At 42.7% G+C, this 20,703-nt stretch overlaps 1 protein-coding gene across 1 annotated transcript in view; it reads right to left on the reverse strand.

The window, feature by feature from the left end:
* ptprfa (protein tyrosine phosphatase receptor type Fa) overlaps window positions 1-20,703 on the reverse strand; it is a 242,174-nt gene that overhangs the window by 161,077 nt on the left and 60,394 nt on the right. Inside the window, exon 4 of the mRNA XM_062395231.1 lies at window positions 12,995-13,136. Within this exon, the coding sequence (XP_062251215.1) occupies window positions 12,995-13,136 (142 nt within the window). The remainder of the gene's footprint in view (window positions 1-12,994; window positions 13,137-20,703) is intronic.

A 20,703-nucleotide genomic window follows, 5' to 3' on the forward strand; every position in this document is an offset into this window, starting at 1 on the left:
AACTCTATCCATCCCTCTAATGAAGCAGATGCCCAACTCCTTTTCAAGAGGCACTATATACTCTAAATAAGATCTTCATGATAAATAAAAAGAGCCAGAAATACTGTATCAGCGGAGATGAGAGCAGGGGTGGCTGGCGAGGTCAAGAAAGCAAAGATAGATCTTGGCTGAGTACTTACAACATTGTCTACCTTGTGCAGCACTAATTAAAAGCAACAAGCAGCTCCTGCATGTGTTGTGTACCTTTCTAATGGGTAGACATTTATTTCAGAGTAATTGATAGGTCAAGAGTGATGCAGATTGAAGATGACAAAAAAAGGTTCACAAATTATATAAACTGACAAACCACATGAGATGCAATTGCAAGACTACACTTATCGCTAGTGCATAGACGTCTTCCATAGCTGTTAAATTGGGTTGGGATTGGGTGACTGTGAAGCCCTTAAAGATAACCATTCAGCAGCTTTCAGAAGATTCTGCTTTCTATATCTTTCTCCACTCAGCTTTTTTTCTGTAATTTGTATTTAGAGATAAAAACCATATGTCCTTAACCTGTTCCATTCTATGTCTGAACACACCCTACCCGAGGACTGACCTTCACTTGTTTTAATTAATAGGGTCAAATCAAATCAACTGTACAAATAATTTGTAGTGTTTGTTTGGATAGTCACTAATGAACAGTACATATGTTTAATAATGATGTGATTCGCTAAAGAAATCTTGTCATTCAGGGCTGGTTTTGAAACCAGCCCTGAATGGGTTCATTGTTATGTCATTTTGTTCTCAATAAATTATACAATGTTCATCAGTATAGAATTTCAACTTGAATAATTTATTCATCATATCTGAAGTGTGATTTAAGTGCTTTTTTTGTTTTAGAAGTGTATATTGGTTATTTCAAGATTCAAGATTCATGATTCAAAATTTCAAGATTCAAGATTTTTATTGTCAAATGCACAACAATAACATTAAGCAGTCGCTGGCAGTGAAATGCTCAAGTACTTACAACCTATACAATAAAATAAGATAGAAATAGTGTAAAATAGAATAAAATAGAATATCAAAATTTAAAATAGAAAATTAAGTATATATATCTAAATATATATAAACAGCTGAGGAGAAAATAAAACAACAATAGTGCAAATATGCAGATATTCATCACCCTCTGTAAAGCCTTACGGTTCAGGGCGGTGCAGCTGCCGTACCAGGCAGTGATGCAGCCAGTCAGGATGCTCTCTATAGTGCACCTGTAGAAGTTGCAGAGAATCCTGGAGTCCATGTGGAGCTTCCGCAGCCTGCGGAGGAAGAAGAGCCGCTGTCTGGCCCCCTGATGGAGTCTGTATGATGGGTCCAGGTCAGGTCATCAGTGATGTGGACCCCGAGGAACTTGAAGATGCTGACTCGCTCCCCTGTGGTCCTGTTGATGGAGAGGGGGGCGTGTTCTTCTCCTCGTCTCTTCCTGTAGTCCACGATCAGCTCCTTCATTTCGCTGACGTTGAGATGGAGATTGTTGTCCTGGCACCAAGATGTCAGGGCTCTGACCTCCTCTCTGTAGGCCTTCTCATCGTCGCCGGTGATCAGGCCTATGACAGTGGTGTCGTCAGCAAACTTAAGTCAAACAGTCAAACAGTCAATGTTTGGGCAATTCAAACTGTGGGACAGTTCCAGTGACCAATGGCTGTGGGATGGGTGAGACAGGAGTTTGTCCTCAGGTTAGTGTGAGAACGAGGGAGAAGTTGGGTTAAGAGACGTAATCTTATTTAGTGTGACGACCGTAGCTAGAGAGAGTCAACCAGTTTTCTGGTTATTTTGGCATCAATTATGGCCTACGAAGCCTATCTTGCTCTTGCACAGTAATGGCAATAAGGAGATGAGAAGAGAAAATTGTGTATGTTATGTCTGAAAACTCTAGCAGCTGACAGGATGAGACCCAACAAATTAAGAAGACATTTAGAAACGTTACATCCCAGTCATAATGATAAGCCACTCAAGTTTTTTTCAGAGAAAACTGGATGAATATCGTCAGCTGGTACAAAGCTTTGTGAAAGCTACATCAGTAAATGCAAAGCAAGAGTCAACCAGTTTTCTGGTTATTTTGGCATCGATTATGGCCTACAAAGCCTATCTTGCTCTTGCACAGTAAATGCGGTAGGAGATGAGAAGAGAAAATGATGTATGTTATGTCTGAAAACTCTAGCAGCTGACAGGATGAGACCCAACAAATTAGGCGCCTTGAAACTGAAGGTTGTTCCTCTGTCCAATGACACAGTTGCAAGACCTATATGCAACATTTAAAATGACCTCAAAGAACAACTCACCAAAAAAAACTGAAACACAAACGTTTCGCCCTACAACTGGACGAGGCTACTGATAGCATAAAGACTGCTTATTTATTTATTATGTTCACTTTTTAAGATCAGAGTCGCTGTGTAAGGATTTGCTATTTTGCAAGTAAGCCCAAAGAAGAGCCACAGCTGATGAGCTCGTTAAACTTCTTGAATGTTACCTGACAGAATGTGGACTGATTTGGGAGAACTGTGAAGGATGGAGAACATTAGCCTGACGTTGTCAGACTCACAATTCTAGTCAGAATGTGAGTCTGAGACCGCTCCATTGGGCTGTGATTATGGGGCGTGTTTCAACCGAACCAGGAAATAAAATTCCTCTTCGCTCAATTGGATAGACCTACAACCAATCAGAGCAACGTAGTATGTGACGGTTGTTAAGCGACGCATTGTGAGTTATTTACTAACGCCGGGTTCACACCGGACGCTGAAGCGATGCCGAAGCGATGCCGAAGCAATGCTTCAGCGCAGCGCCAAGCCTTAAATAACAGCTAGCTCCCATCCACTCCCATGTTAAAACTTTGTGCGGGTCACACCGGAGGCTGAAGCACCGCCCTGCGCCAAGGCTGCCTCGCGCCGTGCAGCGATCGTTTCGGCGTTGAGTCTATTTTTTGCGCTTGACGCGAGCGTATCGCACCAGGAAACACACTGAAAAACGATTTAAAACTATATTGATGACATATTTTTTTTTTTTTTTTTTTATTAAGATTTTCCAGGTCCAAACATTACAGTCAGAAACAATACATATATACTTCTCACTAAACCGTCCAAAGATGTAAAAAGTCCACATATAAGTATCACAGGTTCAGTAAACAGCATAAAAGTGAACAGGAACCCAATAGGACCTCATACATACTGTATTATATCCACATAAGCATTTTTTTTTTTTTTTTTTTAAACATAGTAAAATAAGAACAAGAACTAAAAAAACAAACAAGTTGGGGTAAACCTCAGTGACTCAAAAAGCCCTCTACCGAGGGAAAATAATAAAAAACAAAAAGGAATCAACACTCTACTTTAGACAAATGATGGTCGTATTGGTGTGATATAAGTTTTCCATCTTTCCCATCTTTTCAAAAAAGTTCCCTGTTGCAGTCTCAAAGCAAAAGTAATCCTTTCCATCTTAAAAATATCATAGATAATGTCAATCCATTCCTCCACAGTAGGTTTTCCTGGTTTTAACCACCTTCTAGTAATAGCTTTTCTACTAGCAGCACTTAGGATCCGAAATAAATATTTGACATTTGAAGAAACATTTTCTGATGTTAAGGCACCCAAATATAAAGACTCAAATTTAAATTGAACGTCTGTCTGAAAAATGCTTTGCATAACTTTATAAACCTCCCGCCAAAATGGAATCAATGATGCACAGGACCAAAATATGTGGAAATTATTTGCTACGAGGCACCCACACTGTCGCCAGCATGCCGAAGAATTTGTGTAGTGCCTCTTTTGAGCTGGAGTGATGAAGAACCTTATAAGGTTTTTCCAGCAAAACTCTCGCCATACAGTTGAGCTGGAAGTTTTCCACTGTATCTCACATAGGTTCTCCCAATCTTCGTCCTTTAGAACGAGGTTTCCTTCATGTTCCCATTTTTGTTTTACATACAGTGAACTACATTTTGTTTGTTGTAACCCCTTGTAAAATCTTGAGATAAGTTTTTGGTTAGAGCCAGTGGAATAAGCGTCTATAAACACTTTCAACAGAATATTATCCCAGCCTACTTGTGTACACCCCTTCTGTATCTGGTCAATATAATGCCGGACCTGAAGGAATCTGTAAAAATCGTCCTTATCCAAGCCAAACTGCCCCTTCAGATTTTGAAAACTATTCATGGTCCCCTTATGCAAAAATGTGCAATACGCTGTTAGACCTTGCGACCCCCATCTCTTAAATCTTGCGTCCCAATTTTTAGGCAAAAAATCTGGATCAAATGCGCACCATCTCAAGACCTTAACCGCATCCTTCAGGTTATTTTGCGCTATTACCTTGTTCCACATCTTTAGTGACAAACATATCCATGGGTTTCCCAATTCCTTTAAATTATTCAATAAGCGCTTATCCCCAATTGCAGCCTGGATTGGAAATTCATCCGATATAGCACTCAATCTCCTTCCACCTAGCGCAGTATTCCGGGTTGCACCAACATATTAATGGCCGCAATTGAGCATCAGTATAGTAATCTTTTAAGCATGGGAGAGCAATCCCGCCCTTATTTTTTGCCAATTGTAAAGTCTGGTATCTAATTCTTGGCCTTCGTCCCTGCCAAATGAACCTCGAAATATGCTTGTCCCACTCCTGAAATTGTTGGTCCGATATATCCAGTGGAAGGGACTGAAAGAGATAGAGCAATCTCGGCAAAATAACCATTTTGACTGATTCCACACGTGGTCCGAAATTAAGAAAGGGTATAAGGTCCCATCTTCTTATGTCTTCCCTAATCTTTTTGTTCAGGGGGAGGTAGTTAAGTGAGAACAATTTTGTCAAATCTATTGGAATGTTTACCCCCAAGTATCTAATTGAAACCGAATCCCATTTCAAATTGTACTTATTTTTCACATTTACAGAGGGGTTGTATTTGAAACAGAGAATTTGTGTTTTTGAAACATCCAGCTTATATCCAGAGAAGGATCCATATTGTTCCAAGAGTTCAAATAACCGTGCTAAAGATTGCTCAGGGCTGGTTAAATACACCAATACATCATCAGCGTATAACGAAATAATTTGTTCTCCCCCATTCATATCGATTCCTTTAATATTGTCGTCCTGACTGATCCACTGGCTCAGGGGCTCGATAAAGATTGCAAACAGGAGGGGGCTAATTGGGCAGCCCTGTCTTGTTCCTCGTTCTAATGAAAAGGGGCTAGAGACAGCCCCATTTATTTTACACAATCAAAAGCTTTTTCTGCATCTAGCCCCACTAATACTGCTTCTAAATTATATTCTGTTATACGGTTAATTACATGTAGTGTCCTTCTGATACTATCTTGAGTTTGTCTTTCACGAATAAAACCTGTCTGGTCAAGGCTAATAATTTGTGGTAATAATCCCTCTATTCGTTTGGTTAGTATGTGGGTAAAAATTGTATAATCCTGGTTTAACACGCTTACTGGTCTATAATTACCACATTCAGACTTATCTTTCCCCTCCTTCGGAATCAGGGATATAACTGCCTCCCTCCAAGAGGGGGGTATACTGTTCTCTTTAAGAACCCAGTTAAAGGTGGACTGCAACACAGGGAGCAAAGAACCCTCCATGGCTCTGTACCATTCAGAAGGGAACCCGTCCGGACCTGGAGCTTTATTTGGTTTAAGGTGTGATATGGCTGAACAAATTTCTTTCTGTCATTTTAGCTGCAAGGTTCCTACTTTGTTCACCATTCAATTTAGGCAGATTAATCTTCTGAAAGAAATCTTCCATCTTCTCTCCATCAATTTGAGGTTGGGAGTAGAGTTTTTTATAATATTTTTCAAAACAATCTTGTATTTCTTTTAATTTGTAATGCATAGAATTAGTGATAGGATTTTTTATTTTATGAATTGAATTCTCTGCTTGTTGTTTTTTCAGCCTATAAGCTAATAATTTACTGGCTTTTCCGCCCCCTTCATAATATTTCTGTTTTGTAAAAATTAACTTTTTTGTATATTTTTGGTATAGATCTCATCTATTTCGTTCTTTTTCTTCCTAAGTAGCTCTCTAATTTTCTGATCATTTGTATCTTTATGATTTTGTTCTAATTGTTTTAATTCCGCCTCCAACTGAACTAACTCTTTCTGCCTTACTCTCTTTATGTGAGCGCTGTAGCCAATTATTTTTCCCCGAAGCACCGCTTTACATGCATCCCATAATATTGGAGGGGAAACTTCACCATTATCGTTCTGTTCCAAGTATTCAGCAATATCCTTCTTGATTTGTTCCTTCATCTGATTCAGTACACAAGTGTTCAATCTCCATAAGGTGTCCCTCCGATACTGTACAAGATTAAATTTTAAATAAATGGGGCTATGGTCTGAAAGGTCCATGCTCCCCACGTCGCAGCCACCAACCCTGTATAGATCCTTAGCAAAAGTAAGAAAATAATCAATCCTTGAATACGCCAAGTGTGGATTTGAAAAAAAAGTGTAGTCTCTCTTTGAAGGATTCAATTCTCTCCAGATATCAATTAACCCGATTTCTTTTATAGCCATATTGAGTTTTTTGTTTATCAATTTTGGCTGGGCTGTATGTGTATTCGAGGAGTCCAGTTTGGGATTTAGTCTAATGTTGAGATCCCCCCCGCAGATTAGAACCCCATGGGCCTCCGCTGTTATCAAATCAAATATCAGTTTAAAAAACTTCCAGTCAGAGTTAGGAGGAGCGTAAATGTTTAATAGAGTGACCAATGAGCCCCCCAAATTTCCCCTCACGAAAATAAATCTTCCCTCTGTATCCTTTTTCTCAAAAATGGGTTCGAAACTAGTATTGTTGGAAATCAATATTGCCACCCCCCTTCTATGCCCAGCCTTATATGATGATGAGTACTGATGCTTGAAGCCCAAGCGTTTTAATTTAGCATGTTCTGTATCTGAAAGATGTGTTTCCTGTAAAAACGCCACCTCAACTCTCTCTCTTTTTAGTTTAGTTAAAATCTTACTCCTCTTAATGGGATTGACAAGGCCATTCACATTATAAGTTGCTATTTTAACTGATTGCATTCAATGTACAATAAGGGTAAAAAAGATAAATGAAATAAACCCAAAGCACACCACCATAAGTGTCCATATGTGACAAAAAGAATCACAGGTTATACCCCACAGGCTGCAAATAACAGCAGCAACAAACGGCAGCAAAAACTGCCACAACACACATAATACAATAAGAACAATAAAGACAGAAAATAAGACTTCCAACTGTGGGGTCTTAATATTGACCCTGATGAAGCCCTGATGGTATGAGGGCTCTGAGGTAAAGCCTCCCCCCCTATCAGGTCGGAGAGGGCCTTCATGCATGGTGTCTCTGTTCCGGCAACATAAAGAAAAATCCCCCCGACGTTTACGTTATAATCGTAGTTGTTTAGCCCGTACAATGCTTCTTTAATAAGCAGGACGTGTTAACAGTCCTAATTCCTCCCTCTGCTGGGAGTCCTCGGAGAAAAAGAAGAAAGAGAATATCGATTCACCAGACTCACCCGATATATTCTGAGTAGACTCGCAGTTTTCAGTTAACTTAGTCACCCGAGTCCTGGCGTCTAAAAGCCTGTAGTTTTTCCCTAAAGTCCAAAGCCTTGCCAGCTCTGTCCCGATTCCCTGGTCTCTTAACGGTGCGCCACGTGAACCGCTGGATCCGCTCCAAAAGCGAGTTCGGGTGTTTAATTGCCGACACCGTGAGCCCCCTCTTCGCCATATCCTCCGTCGCCTCCTCCGCCGAGCCGTACATCACAACTCCCTCCTGGTAGAAGACCCTGAACCTGGCGGGAAACGGCGTCTGGAATCGGATTTTCTTCTCCTTCAGTACCGCTTTCGCTTCGGCATATTCCCTTCGCTTTTTCAATACATCAGGCGCGTAGTCGTGATCCAGATTGACTCTTTTCCGAGGTGTTGAAATCCTCGCTTTTGCCAGGCCGTTCTCAGCAGCTCATCTTTCATCCTGTAGCTCGCCATCTTTACAACGATGGACCTCGGCGGGGCTTCCCCGGGCGGCTTCGGCATCAAGGAGCGGTGAGCTCTTTCCACTCGTAGTTCAAGTTCAGCCGGCAGCTCCAGACCCTCCCGCAGCAAGCGCTCCACATACACCGCCATCGAAGGGGAATTTTCCTCCGCTCCCTCTTTAACGCCGTGGATTCTGATGTTTTCTCTTCTGGAGCGGCTCTCTAAATCAGTCAGCTTAGCGTCCAGGTGTATCTGAAGGTGTAGCAGCTCCTGCACGGTATCCTCCGCCACTTGTAACCGTGTTTCAGTCGCATCAATCCTTCTCTCCACTTCTTCGATCCTAGTATTGGTTTTGTTAATTTCTTCCCGAATTTCTCTCAGCTGCTGATTGTTGTCTTTTCTAAACTCTCTCAGCTCTTTGAGTATGAGGCCAAGATCTCCAGTCTCTCTTCGATCCACTTCGAGGCGTGTATGCGTGCCATCATCGTCCTCCATTACGCTGCTAGGCGAGGAAGTTTGGCTAGCTCCGTCGCCGTCGAGTATCTCCGCCTGCATTGACTTTTTATTTTTCCCTTTAGGCATTCTCAAGACCCACTAACTTAATTCAAATTATAAACTATTTTTTTTTCAATATTCGGGTTGAAGTGGGTTACTTTGACTTCAATTGACGGGAGCACGTTCTCTAAGCTGCCATCGCCTGGCTCGTCAAACATATTTCTCTTTGATATATATGACATGTCTCTTTGATGACATATTTTATATGATATAAATGATCAAATATGCTTCCCATACTTTGAAGTCCCCTTCTGTTGTCCTGGAGTTTTAATTTGACCAATGACATTAGTAAATGTCCCCATCTGCCCATCCACTACAGCCACACAAGCAGTAATAAAGATAAAAAGAGAGAGGGGGGGGCTACGTATTCTCCACATAGGCTTGAGTGGAGAATACGTAATTTACCCCCGACACCCGACATTTAACGGAGCAAACAGCGAAGTTCTTCAACATCGATGACATTAAATTAATAACTGAAGTGGAGAAGTACAGTGAGTTGTATGATCCTCGGAACATGTTGTATAAAGACAACACCAAGAAAGAAAAATGTTGGGACGCTGTTGCTTAATGTTGGAACAACAAGTAAGTATATGCTTTTAATCTACTCGATCAACGGGTGATATTATTAGCGCTGCTCGGCGGTTCAGCGTCACTTCAATGTCCGGTGTGAACAGCCAAGCGCGATAGGGATTAGCGCGGTGCTTTGGAGTCGCCTCAACGTTCTCTGTTCCTCTTTCAAAATGAATGCGCTGTCGATGTCTTCTAAAACAGACTCAATGGCAGCATCTACACATCTGAGCTCTCCAGCGGCAGGCATCATCAGTCATCGTCATCCGCTTATCCGGGGTCGGGTCGCGGGGGGAGCAGCTCAAGCAGGGGGCCCCAGACTTCCCTTTCCCGGGCCACATTGACCAGCTCTGACGGGGGGATCCCGAGGCGTTCCCAGGTCAGTGTTGAGATATAATCTCTCCACCTAGTCCTGGGTCTTCCCCGAGGTCTCCTCCCCACTGGACGTGCCTGAAACACCTCCCAAGGGAGGCGCCCAGTGGGCATCCTTACCAGATGCCCGAACCACCTCAGCTGACTCCTTTCTAAGTAAAGGAGCAGCGGCTCTAATCCGAGTTCCTCACGGATGACTGAGCTTCTCACCCTATCCCTAAGGGAGACGCCAGCCACCCTTCTGAGAAAACTCATCTCGGCCGCTTGTAACCGCGATCTCGTCCTTTCGGTCATCACCCAGCCCTCATGACCATAGGTGAGGATAGGAACGAAGATCGACCGGTAGATCGAGAGCTTTGCCTTGCGGCTCAGCTCTCTTTTCGTTACAACGGTGCGGTAAAGCGAACGCAATACCGCCCCCGCTGCTCCGATTCTCCGGCCAATCTCACGCTCCATAGTACCCTCACTCGCGAACAAGACCCCAAGGTACTTGAACTCCTTCACTTGGGCTAAGGACTCATTTCCTACCCGGAGTAAGCAATCAATCGGTTTCCTGCTAAGAGTCATGGCCTCAGATTTAGCGGTGCTGATCCTCATCCCAGCCGCTTCACACTCGGCCACCAGCCGATCCAGTGAGTGCTGAAGGTCACAGGCCGATGATCCAATGAGGACCACATCATCCGCAAAAAGCAGTGACGAGATCCTCAGACCACCGAACTGCAACCCCTCCCCACCACGACTACGCCTCGATATCCTGTCCATGTATATCACAAACAGGATTGGTGACAAGGCGCAGCCCTGGCGGAGACCAGCACCCACTGAGAAAGAAACTGACTGGCTGCCGAGGACCCGAACACAGCTCTTGCTTTGGGAGTACAGAGATTGGATGGCCCTGAGGAGAGACCCCCTTACCCCATACTCCCGCAGCACCTCCCACAGTTTCTCCCGGGGGACCCGGTCATACGCCTTCTCCAGATCCACAAAACACAAGTGGACCGGATGGGCATACTCCCATGCCCCCTCCAGGATCCTTGCGAGAGTGAAGAGCTGGTCCGTAGTTCCACGTCCGGGGCGAAAACCGCATTGTTCCTCTTCAATCTGAGGTTCGACGATCGGCCGAACCCTCCTTTCCAGCACCTTGGAGTAGACTTTACCAGGGAGGCTGAGAAGTGTGATACCCCGGTAATTGGTACACACTCTCTGGTCCCCCTTTTTGAAAAGGGGAACCACCACCCCGGTTTGCCACTCCTTTGGCACTGTACCCGACTCCCACGCGATGTTGAATAGGCGTGTCAACCATGACAGCCCCTCAACACCCAGAGCCTTTAGCATTTCTGGCTGGATCTCATCAATCCCTGGGGCTTTGCCACTGCGGAGATGTTTGACTACCTCAGTGACCTCCACCAGGGAAATTGACGACGAAACACCATCAACCTCGAGCTCTGCCTCCAACATAGAGGGCGTGTTATTCGGATTCAGGAGTTCCTCAAAGTGTTCCTTCCAACGTCCGACGACCTCCTCAGTTGAGGTCAACAGAGTCCCATCCTTACTGTACACAGCTTGGATGGTTCCCCGTTTCCCCCTCCTGAGGCATGTTTGTTGAAAACGAATTCAACCCAAGGGCACTTTGATGACGTGGTTGATTACATTACCGTTAATCATCTGTCCATCATCGTATAAAGCCCGCCCTGACAATCGGATTGGCCTGGTCGGGCATAATTTCTCCCCAACGGAGCGACTCCAGACCGAACTTCCCGACCTCAATTGTTGTGGGCGGGGCTAAGTTCGTTTGGCATCCAGGCTAGGAGAACATACCATGGTAGGGAATGGAGGGGATTTTAGTGTTTAGTGATGAATTATTAGTGATAAAACTGGCCTACCTCAGCGATGTATTTGTAAAGCTGAACAAATTTAATCTTTAGCTTCGAGGCAGAGACAAGCACCTTCCACAACTGGCTGACAAGATCAGTGCAATCACCTGAAAGCTTGAGATGTGGGGCAGGCAATTTGATCAAGAAAATACGGATTCCTTTGAGAATCTCAGTGAGTTTGCCGAAACCAGTGATACAGGGGCCCCCACAGTGATTCCATGTGATTGTGATTGTGATTTTTTTCAAAGAACTTCCCAAACAACAGCGCTCAATATGATTGGGTGAGAGATCCGTTCAATGCAGCGCCAACTGCTGATTTCAGATGTTGTGAAGAGGAACAGTTCGTTGAAATTGACGGCTGACTCCAACCCTTAGGTTGAGATTTACGGCACAGACACTGAGTGAATTCTGGATTGGTGTTTAGAAGGAGCATCCACTCATAGGGCAGTGGGCTGAGAGGATTCTGCTTCCCTTTGCCACATCGTATCTCTGTGAGTTGGGCTTTTCTGCTGTTGCCTCACTGATTAAAGAGTGGTATTATCAAGCCTGCAACCCAGTTTTGAAAGATGTACTGTGCAAAAACAGTATCATTGCAGCCACTAATACAGTTGATAAGACATAATGACTTATGACATATTTCTTGCCAAGTATCTGCATGGGTTATTTTTGGTTTCAGATTTCCACTTTGTTTTTTATCTATTTTTATAAGTAGAGTGATGCAGGAATGTAGCAAAATTCCAGCTGTCACTCGCAAATCGTCTTTTAGGCTAAATTCAGTCTATGGCAACGTAAAAAAAAAAAATCTAGGTAATCGTGTTTTGTCCAATCTGCAAACCAATTGCATATTCATTTGTAACTATATTAAACTAGGATATTCGGTGAATCTCTCTCTCTCTCTCTCACCCAGGTAGGCTATAGCCTAACGTTTAAACTACAGCATAGCTAACCTAAACATACCTAACCTAACATACGCCATTATAACACACGTGCCCACCATCTCAAACATCATGTAACGTGTATTTCAGTATGACAGATTAAAAAAACTGAAAAAGTGCATTCTTTGGATGTTGTTAATATGAATCATAGACTCACCTTGAATTCTTTAAACAAATCCAGATAACGGTCTTTCAGGTGCTTTGCTAAATTGGAAGTGTTACCCCCCTTGGTCTGGAGTCCACAGTAGCATTGTTTGCATAATGGCTTCTGTGGATTAATGATAATAACGCCACGGGTATCTGCCTAAAATCCAGGGTACTTCCATACACAACTCTTTGTGCCTTTTTATCAACAAGTGTAGGTGGGGTGATTGCTGTAGCCGCACTTGCCATCTTGGTTTTCTGAATGTAAACGTCGATTGGAACACTATGAAGCGTATACTGCCGGAAGAGGGGCAGCACCAATGCTAACAGCTGGCATCGGCGCTCACAGTGCTTACGGGGCTTCAAAAAAATGGGCATCGTCTGTGTTTTGTTATTTTAGCATTGACAGGTATCGTAAGTATTGGTTCTCGTGACATCCCTACAAAGTAGTGACTAATGTCACAAAAGAATCCCCATCGTTATTAAATCATGCATCTTCAAAAAACATAATTAAGTGCAGCACTGTAACTGAACTGAATGTCCAAAGCACAAGACAGCCAGGCACATTGAATCTTACCCTCTACCACAGTAAGCTTGGCACTGGTGTTGATCTCTCCAACACTATTGGTAGCTGTGCATTCATAGATGGCCTCATCACGGTGGGTCCTCAAAGGCTGGATACGCAGCACAGAACACGAGCCATCATCGAACTCAATGACCTGGTGAGACAACAACAAAGAATGATGAAACAGCTAATCTGCGACATGTCTGTTTTTCTCCCATATGGTGCAGAACCATATGGGACAAGTATTTAATTGATTGCCTGCTCTTGACACAAGTTTCAAGGAACTTCCTCAGAAAGAAAAAAGGAGCAAGAGAAAAAAAGTGAGCGTGAGTTTCATCAGTAATTGGAAAAACAACGAGCCTGAGTCAAAGGCAGCAGAAAAAACAATACTATCTTGCCATAAATCGGTCTTCTACTGGTCTCTTTGACAAAGTCAAAAATATTCTTGTGCTTTACTTCCCATGTTTTTATGTCGCAACCACAGCACTTTGCACAACAAATAAATTGAAGATCCTAAGAAAGTATCCAATGTTGTGCAATGGTAGTAGTAGATTTGACGTTGGCTAATTATTAATAATCATGAAAATATAATAACAATTATTTATTAAAAATAATTACAAATTATAAAGCTATTAATTAAGAATAGTCAAAAAATGAATTACAAATTATACAGTTATCAATTAAGAATAGTAAAATAATTAATTTAAACAATAAAACTATCAATTTAGAATTATACAATCTATAATTATTACTTATCGTCGTGGGGAACTACCCTGGTTACAGGGACCAACAAGTCAATCTTTAAAGATCAGTCTCAAGTGATAAAAGTTAAATTAATATCTCAATATTTATTATTAAAGATTATATAATAAACAATGAAGGGTTTTAAGTTCGAGCATCAATAATCACAGAATACAAATACTTTAATTACAAAAGGATTTATTAAAAAGGAAAATAAAGTTAATTTTATTCAATGATTCTTCATTTACAAACTCCAATATTTCCAAGATGACAACAGCAGCAACAGCACTTATCACAATTTATAAACACATGTTATACTAAGGGTAACTGTGTGTGTGTGTGTGCGTGTGCGTGTGTGTAAGAAAGAGAAGAGGGAGTGGCGTAATGACGCGGTCACGTGGTGACGTAGCCTGGCCGAATTCAAGATGATGTTATGTCAAGTAATTCAAAAAAGAGCTTTATGACCTCGGCGACGCCATGAGGCCGAAGACAAAATAGCAGTAGTTGACGTGAGTCACAACAAAGGAATTTTTCAGACAAAAAGTTTCATATCATATCAAATTTTATTTGTATATCCCATATTCAAAAATTACAATTCGTCTCATAGGGCTTTAACAGGGTGTGACATCCTCTGTCCTTAACCCTCAGCAAGAGTAAGGAAAAACTACTAAAAACCATATTAACAGGGTAAAAATACGTAGAAACCTCAGAGAGACAAATGTGAGGGATCCCTCTCCCAGGACGGACAGAAGTGGAGTAGATGCCACGTGAAGGAAACATCATCCAGATTAAAGTTTTTAGCAGCATTTATTAGGGTAAACATCCCGAAGAATAACCCCAACATGGCATGCCAAGAAGTCCTGCTTCAATCACAGTCCATGGTCAGCAACCAGCAGGACCACGATCCACCATCCAGACCAGACGCCATTCCAGTCCTCAGTCATCGTCCACCGCCACCCACCAGGACCCACCACGAGCCGCGGTCCTGGTCCACCGCCCATACCCAATGCCAACGCGACACAGGGTCCGCCACCAGCACCACGATCAGCCCACATGACACAGAATCCGCCACACTGGATCCACCACCGCAACCCTGATGCGCGATCCAAAAACCGCAATCCATGGTGCGGCCACAGTGTGCCCCCCCCCCCCCCATCAGTGCGGAGCAGGTCACAGGACAGCTGAGGAGACTGCACCCTAGGAAAGCAGCCGGCCCTGATGGGGTCTGTCCAAGACTTCTCAAGGCATGTGTTGTCGAGCTGGGTGAGCCTCTGCAGCATATATTCAACCTGAGCCTCCAACTTGGGAAGGTCCCTGCACTCAGGAAAACATCCTGCCTCATCCCTGTTCCAAAGAAGACCCACCCCAGTGTGCTGAATGACTCCAGGCCAGTTGCCTTAACATCACACATCTCAAAGACCATGGAACAACTGCTTCTTCAAATACTCAGACCCTAGGTACGCTATGCACTTGACCCGCTGCATTTTGCCTACCAGGAGGCAAAAAAAGTTAATCATTTACCTTATGCACAGGGCACACTCGTATTTGGACAAGGGGAAATCTGCTGTGAAATTCATGTTTTTTTATTTTTCCAGTGCCTTTAACACCATCCTGCCCCTTCGACTGAGTGACGAGCTCTTGCAGATAGATGTGAACGTCCACCTGGTATCCTGGATCACTGACTACCTGATGGAGAGACCACAGTTCGTCAGGCTGAAAAACTGAGTCTCTGAGACTGTGTTGTGCAGCACCGGCGCTCCACAGGGGACTGTGCTCTCACCAGTCCTGTTCACCCTGTACACATCTGACTTCAACTTCAACTCGGAGTCATGCCACATCAAGAAGTTCTCTGACGACTTTGCTTTTGTGGGATGTATCAGGGATGGCCAGGAGGGGGAGTACAGAAGCCAGGTGGATAACTTTGTGCAGTCGTGTACACATAACAACCTGCAGCTGAACACCACTAAGACCAAGGAGATGGTGGTGGACTTTAGGAGGTCTCAGCCTCCTCTGCTTCCAGTCTCTATCGAGGGGGTCAGTGTGGAGGTGGTCAACACCTTCAAATATTTAGGAATCCATATGGACAATAAACTGGACTGGTCAGCCAACGTGGATGCAATCTACAAAAAGGGTCTACTTCCTGAGGAGGTTGAGGTCGTTCAACATCTGCATCAAACTACTGCGCATGTTCTACCAGTCTGTTGTTGCCAGCGTCTTTTTCTATGCTGTTGTGTGCTGGGGAGGCAGCATAAATAAGAGGGATGCGGGGCGACTGGATAGGCTGGTGAGGAAGGTGGGAGCTGTTGTTGGCTCGGAACTTGACTGCCTCACAACAGTGCCAGAGAGTAGGACCCTGAGTAGGTTGCGGACTATCTCGGACAATCAGCACCACCCATTTCACAGAACTCTCATCGGACAGAGGAGCTTATTCAGTGGCAGATTCCTCTCACTGTCATGCTCATCTGACAGGCTGAGGAGGGCCTTTGTCCCCAGAACCATTCAGCTACATAACGCCACGCAGAAAAGGGGGGGAGTGAGTCTACCTCAGTCTGCCCTCCCCTTCTCTATGCTTCTCTTCTCATCTCATCTCATTATTATATACCAACCCACTGTCCATCCCTTTACAGGCTATACTAGCCCCATGCACAGACTTTACCACTACATATTCTTAGATATTTAAATATTGTTGGGCCACAGTCCAGAGGCTGAACACCAGACACTGGAGCCGACGGTGAGGACAAAGGGTCGTAAAACTTTTGGAGGGAAAACATTCTCCAGCAGGCCTGAGAATCTCCCCCTGGTGGTTGGGAAATGTCCTGAAGAGCCTTCAGGACCCCCGCTGAGTTCCAAGCCCCGCCCACTGAGGTCCAACTCTGACACTCAATTGGCTTAAAGCCAGCATCATCCTATGACCAGCACCTCAAGGAGGCAGAACCTCTCAGGTAGAATAAAACCACTGAGACATCAAAAGTCGCTGCCATTTTCCCTGCTCTGAAGACGTCAACAGACCCCTCCGGGTCTTTCCAGATGATTTAGTTGCTAAAGGGGGCAACCAGAGTTATTTTCTTTCATTTCTTTCATTTTCTTTTATGTTAAGTCTGATCTTACTTTGATAGAGACCATTTTTGTTTTTAACTTGAAAAGGCCGTGCACAGGAACTCACTCGCTCGCTGGCCGAGCTCGGAGACTTTCTTTCCAAATCCACAGCTGCGTCAACCGCTGCTCATCCCTGCAGAAGAGACGAAGCCGAATTCGTTCCAAGAGCAAGAGACTTCGCTCTTTTCGGGCCCAGCGCTGACCTCCGTTGTAACCACGAGACCCACCGGAGCACCGCTTAAGAGGCCAGGACACTGATTTGTTTTCCAGGAATCCGCCCGTTCGCACGCATCCTGAGGTTTAACGACAGATTCACTGGACTTCCGGGAAATCCGCGCCCCACGCGCAAGCAACACCGCGGAGGTCACAGTAAGAGGCTTTATTGTCTGGGCAGAGACTAGTGTCATTTGTTTGATTGTATGTTTGTTTGTAGATCGCTGATCTGTTTTTAGCCGTGCTACGCGGCGGGCCGAGACGACACATCCGGTTCCTTTGTTTACTGTGTTTTTGAGAAGAGCGCGGTACAGAGCCGGCGCTTCCTTTTTGCGTGTTACCGTCAGAGATATTGTGCGGAGATTTACATCTGTTAAAAGATAAATCTCACGTAACTGGACTGCCTGCTTTGCTAGTAGTTGTCTCTGACGATGTTTCCTGATCGCTCGCTCTCTCTCTCTCTCTCTCTCTCTCTCTCTCTCTCTCCTCCTAAACCTGTTTTTACACACGTCCCGACCTACACTTATACATTTCACGTTACATGGAAAAATCTAGATTTAACGAGCATTTATACATCTCGGTGCCAAAACCACGTCTTAAAGATCCCCTTTGTTAAGGTCAGTGACCGGCAGCCATTTTGCTTTTCGCAACGTGGCTTCACTAAGGTAACCTCCATCTTGAAAGTACGTGAATGTAACATCACTTTGAATTAACTTTATTTCCCCTTTTTAATAAATACTTTTGTAATTAAAGTATTTGTATTTCTGTGATTATTTGTGCATATGTATGTGTATACAGCTGGATTACTATAGCCTGTGTTCGAACTTAAAACCCTTCATTGTTTATTATATAATCATTAATACTAAATATTGAGATTATTAATATAACCTATATCATTGAGACTGATATTTAAAGATTGGATTGTTGGTCCCTGTAACCAGGGTGGTGCCCCGCGACAATAAGCAATGATAATTTTATTGTTTTCATTAATTATTTTAACTATTATTAATGGATAACCGTATCATTTCTAATTAAATGTGTTACTATTCTTAATTAATAGCTTTATCATTTTTTGATTATTTTTAAGAAATAATTGTTATTTTAATAATCATATTTCATGATTATTAATAATTAGCCAACGTCAATTCTACTCCTACTATTGCACAACAATATATATAGTTTTTTGCTGTTTTTATATGTATATATACATTTTATATTTTATTGTACTATCCACTGCAGCAGCACAAGAACACTTTCCTACTGGACACTGACACAATCACATCATTGCATTCCATTCCTGTATCTGCAAATTTGTTCTCCGTATGTGATTTATGTGATTTATGTATGTATGTCAGTGATGTGTACAAGCTACTGGATGATCTGAATTTCCCCCGGGATTAATTAAGTATCCATCTATCATCTATCTATCTATCTACTCTTGATTCTCTACATTTTTTATTCACTGTTCATTTCATTTCATTTATTTTATTGATGTTTTTGATACATTGTTTAATATGTTGTGACTCTATTCCCCTTCTTCATCCATATGTGTGCTGTATAATGTGACCTTGAGTGTTCTGAAAGGCACCTATTAATAAAATGTATTATTATTATTACTCGAAATTTGAAGCTTTAAATATATATATATATATATATATATATATATATATATTTTTGAGTGTTTAAAAGCTGTCATATAACCCAACTGCTGTTGCTTCCTATTTACTTGATTTCCAGGTTATCAGATCTCAGTAGTGTTAAAGTGGGGTGAGCAATCCATGGTGAAAGTAGAAGGTATGAACATAATAGTGGAAATGACTACTGTCCTGACCCTCAACAGTGGAAGGCCCTGGTGGACAGTGACAAGCTTGAGGGGATATCGGGTATGTGAGGGGCTTAAGAGGTGCTTGGGGCATAAAGACTCAGAGGTCATGGCACCGGGCTTTATACTTCCGTTGTGTTGCTGTCTGTGTGTGTGTGTGTGTTCGGTGTGTGACCCAACCAACGGACTAGCGAGGATTGCATTTTTGCTCTTTGCATTTTAGTCCTGTCCTGGTAGGGGGTCTGTGAAACCTATACACAGGGAAGCCTAAGACATCAGTCTGAGTAACACTTAACCAAGAGGAGAAACATTCCACGTACTCAGAATGACATGAGCAGATTATATAGCCAGTGTAAAGATCTCAGACATGAAAGGTAGGGTATGTCATTCAAGGTGTGAACTCGTAATTACAAAAAGCAAGGGAGATCTGATTTGGGGCTGCATGATTCTGGAAAAATTTTAATTAGGATTTTGTTGCTTATGGTTCAGATCATGATTCTCACAAAAGCCTATAAATATTTATTGCACTCAATCAACTGCTAAATGAAACAACTAACAATATGTCTGTGCCTGATTCAGGACTGGCATATCAACCTTTTACAACAGAAAGTAAACAAACATAGTCCCTTTTTTTCAACCAGCTGCTTAAGGATCTTTGCTAAAAATAAAACTCTATTAACATGTTGAGGCTTCAGTAAGAATCAACGACATGTTACAATATTCCACTGAACACCCTTTCCAAAGTAAGGCTTGTAACACCAATGATGCAGACCCATTTCCTCACAAACACCGGCAGCTTTGGATATTGGCTCTTTTTGTCCCTCAACCAGACTAAGGGGTTGTCTTCACTGTCAAGAGACATATTTGTTAAGATGGCTACACTAAAAAAAAACAGTAACATCTATATTCAGAAATTAAATTGCAACACATTTATATACACTTAATTTAATTAATTCACAATAAATGATGTGTCTGTATTAAATCATAATAATGACTTACCATACCTGAAGTTGCATTCTTCACCATCGCAGAATTAAGTCCGACTTGGATTTGTGCCACATTGTCCACACTGATGGATCGCAACTTGAACCGTGGATCAAGAGCACAGGCCATGTCAAGTAGTTATTGTGTCAGGGGGTCCTTGGGTTTTTCATCAATGTCTCTTAGGGTTTTGGTCTTGATGGCTCATGCTAGTGTAGTATCACCATCCTTAACTTTCAGGACAAAGGAGCTGAACAATTTGAAGAACTGGCTTCACAAAAGAAACACTGCTCCAGGACTCTTTTTTATCATGGCCTGCCTTGATATCCACCTTGTGGGAACCTGAGCAATCTGGAAAAGTGCTAAGCAGCTTTTTGCAGAGGCCAACTGCACGGCCAATCTAAGGATTTTTCATATCATTATCTAAAAAGAACATGACAGATTCATGGATCAAATTAAAGCAAAGAAAGAAATCCATACCTATGTCTGTACAAAATTATTAAACAATCTCCAACAAAAAATATTGAAGTTGAAAAAATCTTTACTGATGTACATTGTATAATTTGTTCAGAACAAAATGACTTAACAACAGTCAATGGAAACCAAAATCATTAGCCCATTGAGGGTAGGATTCAAAATCACACTGAAAATCAGGGTAAAATATTGAAATCACAGGCACATCCAACCTCAGAATGTGACTTAGTATGGCCTCTGCGTGTCTGTATGCACTCCTGACAACGTCTAGGCATGGTCCTTATAGTGTCCTTGGGGATCTCCTCCTAGACCTGGATCCGGGTCTCAGTGCGCTCCTGGACAGTTTGAAATGGTACTTGGCAGCGTCAAATGCACCCATACATAATGTCCCATA

This window comes from Platichthys flesus, chromosome 9, assembly GCF_949316205.1.
Source record: "Platichthys flesus chromosome 9, fPlaFle2.1, whole genome shotgun sequence".
Lineage (NCBI taxonomy): Eukaryota > Metazoa > Chordata > Actinopteri > Pleuronectiformes > Pleuronectidae > Platichthys > Platichthys flesus.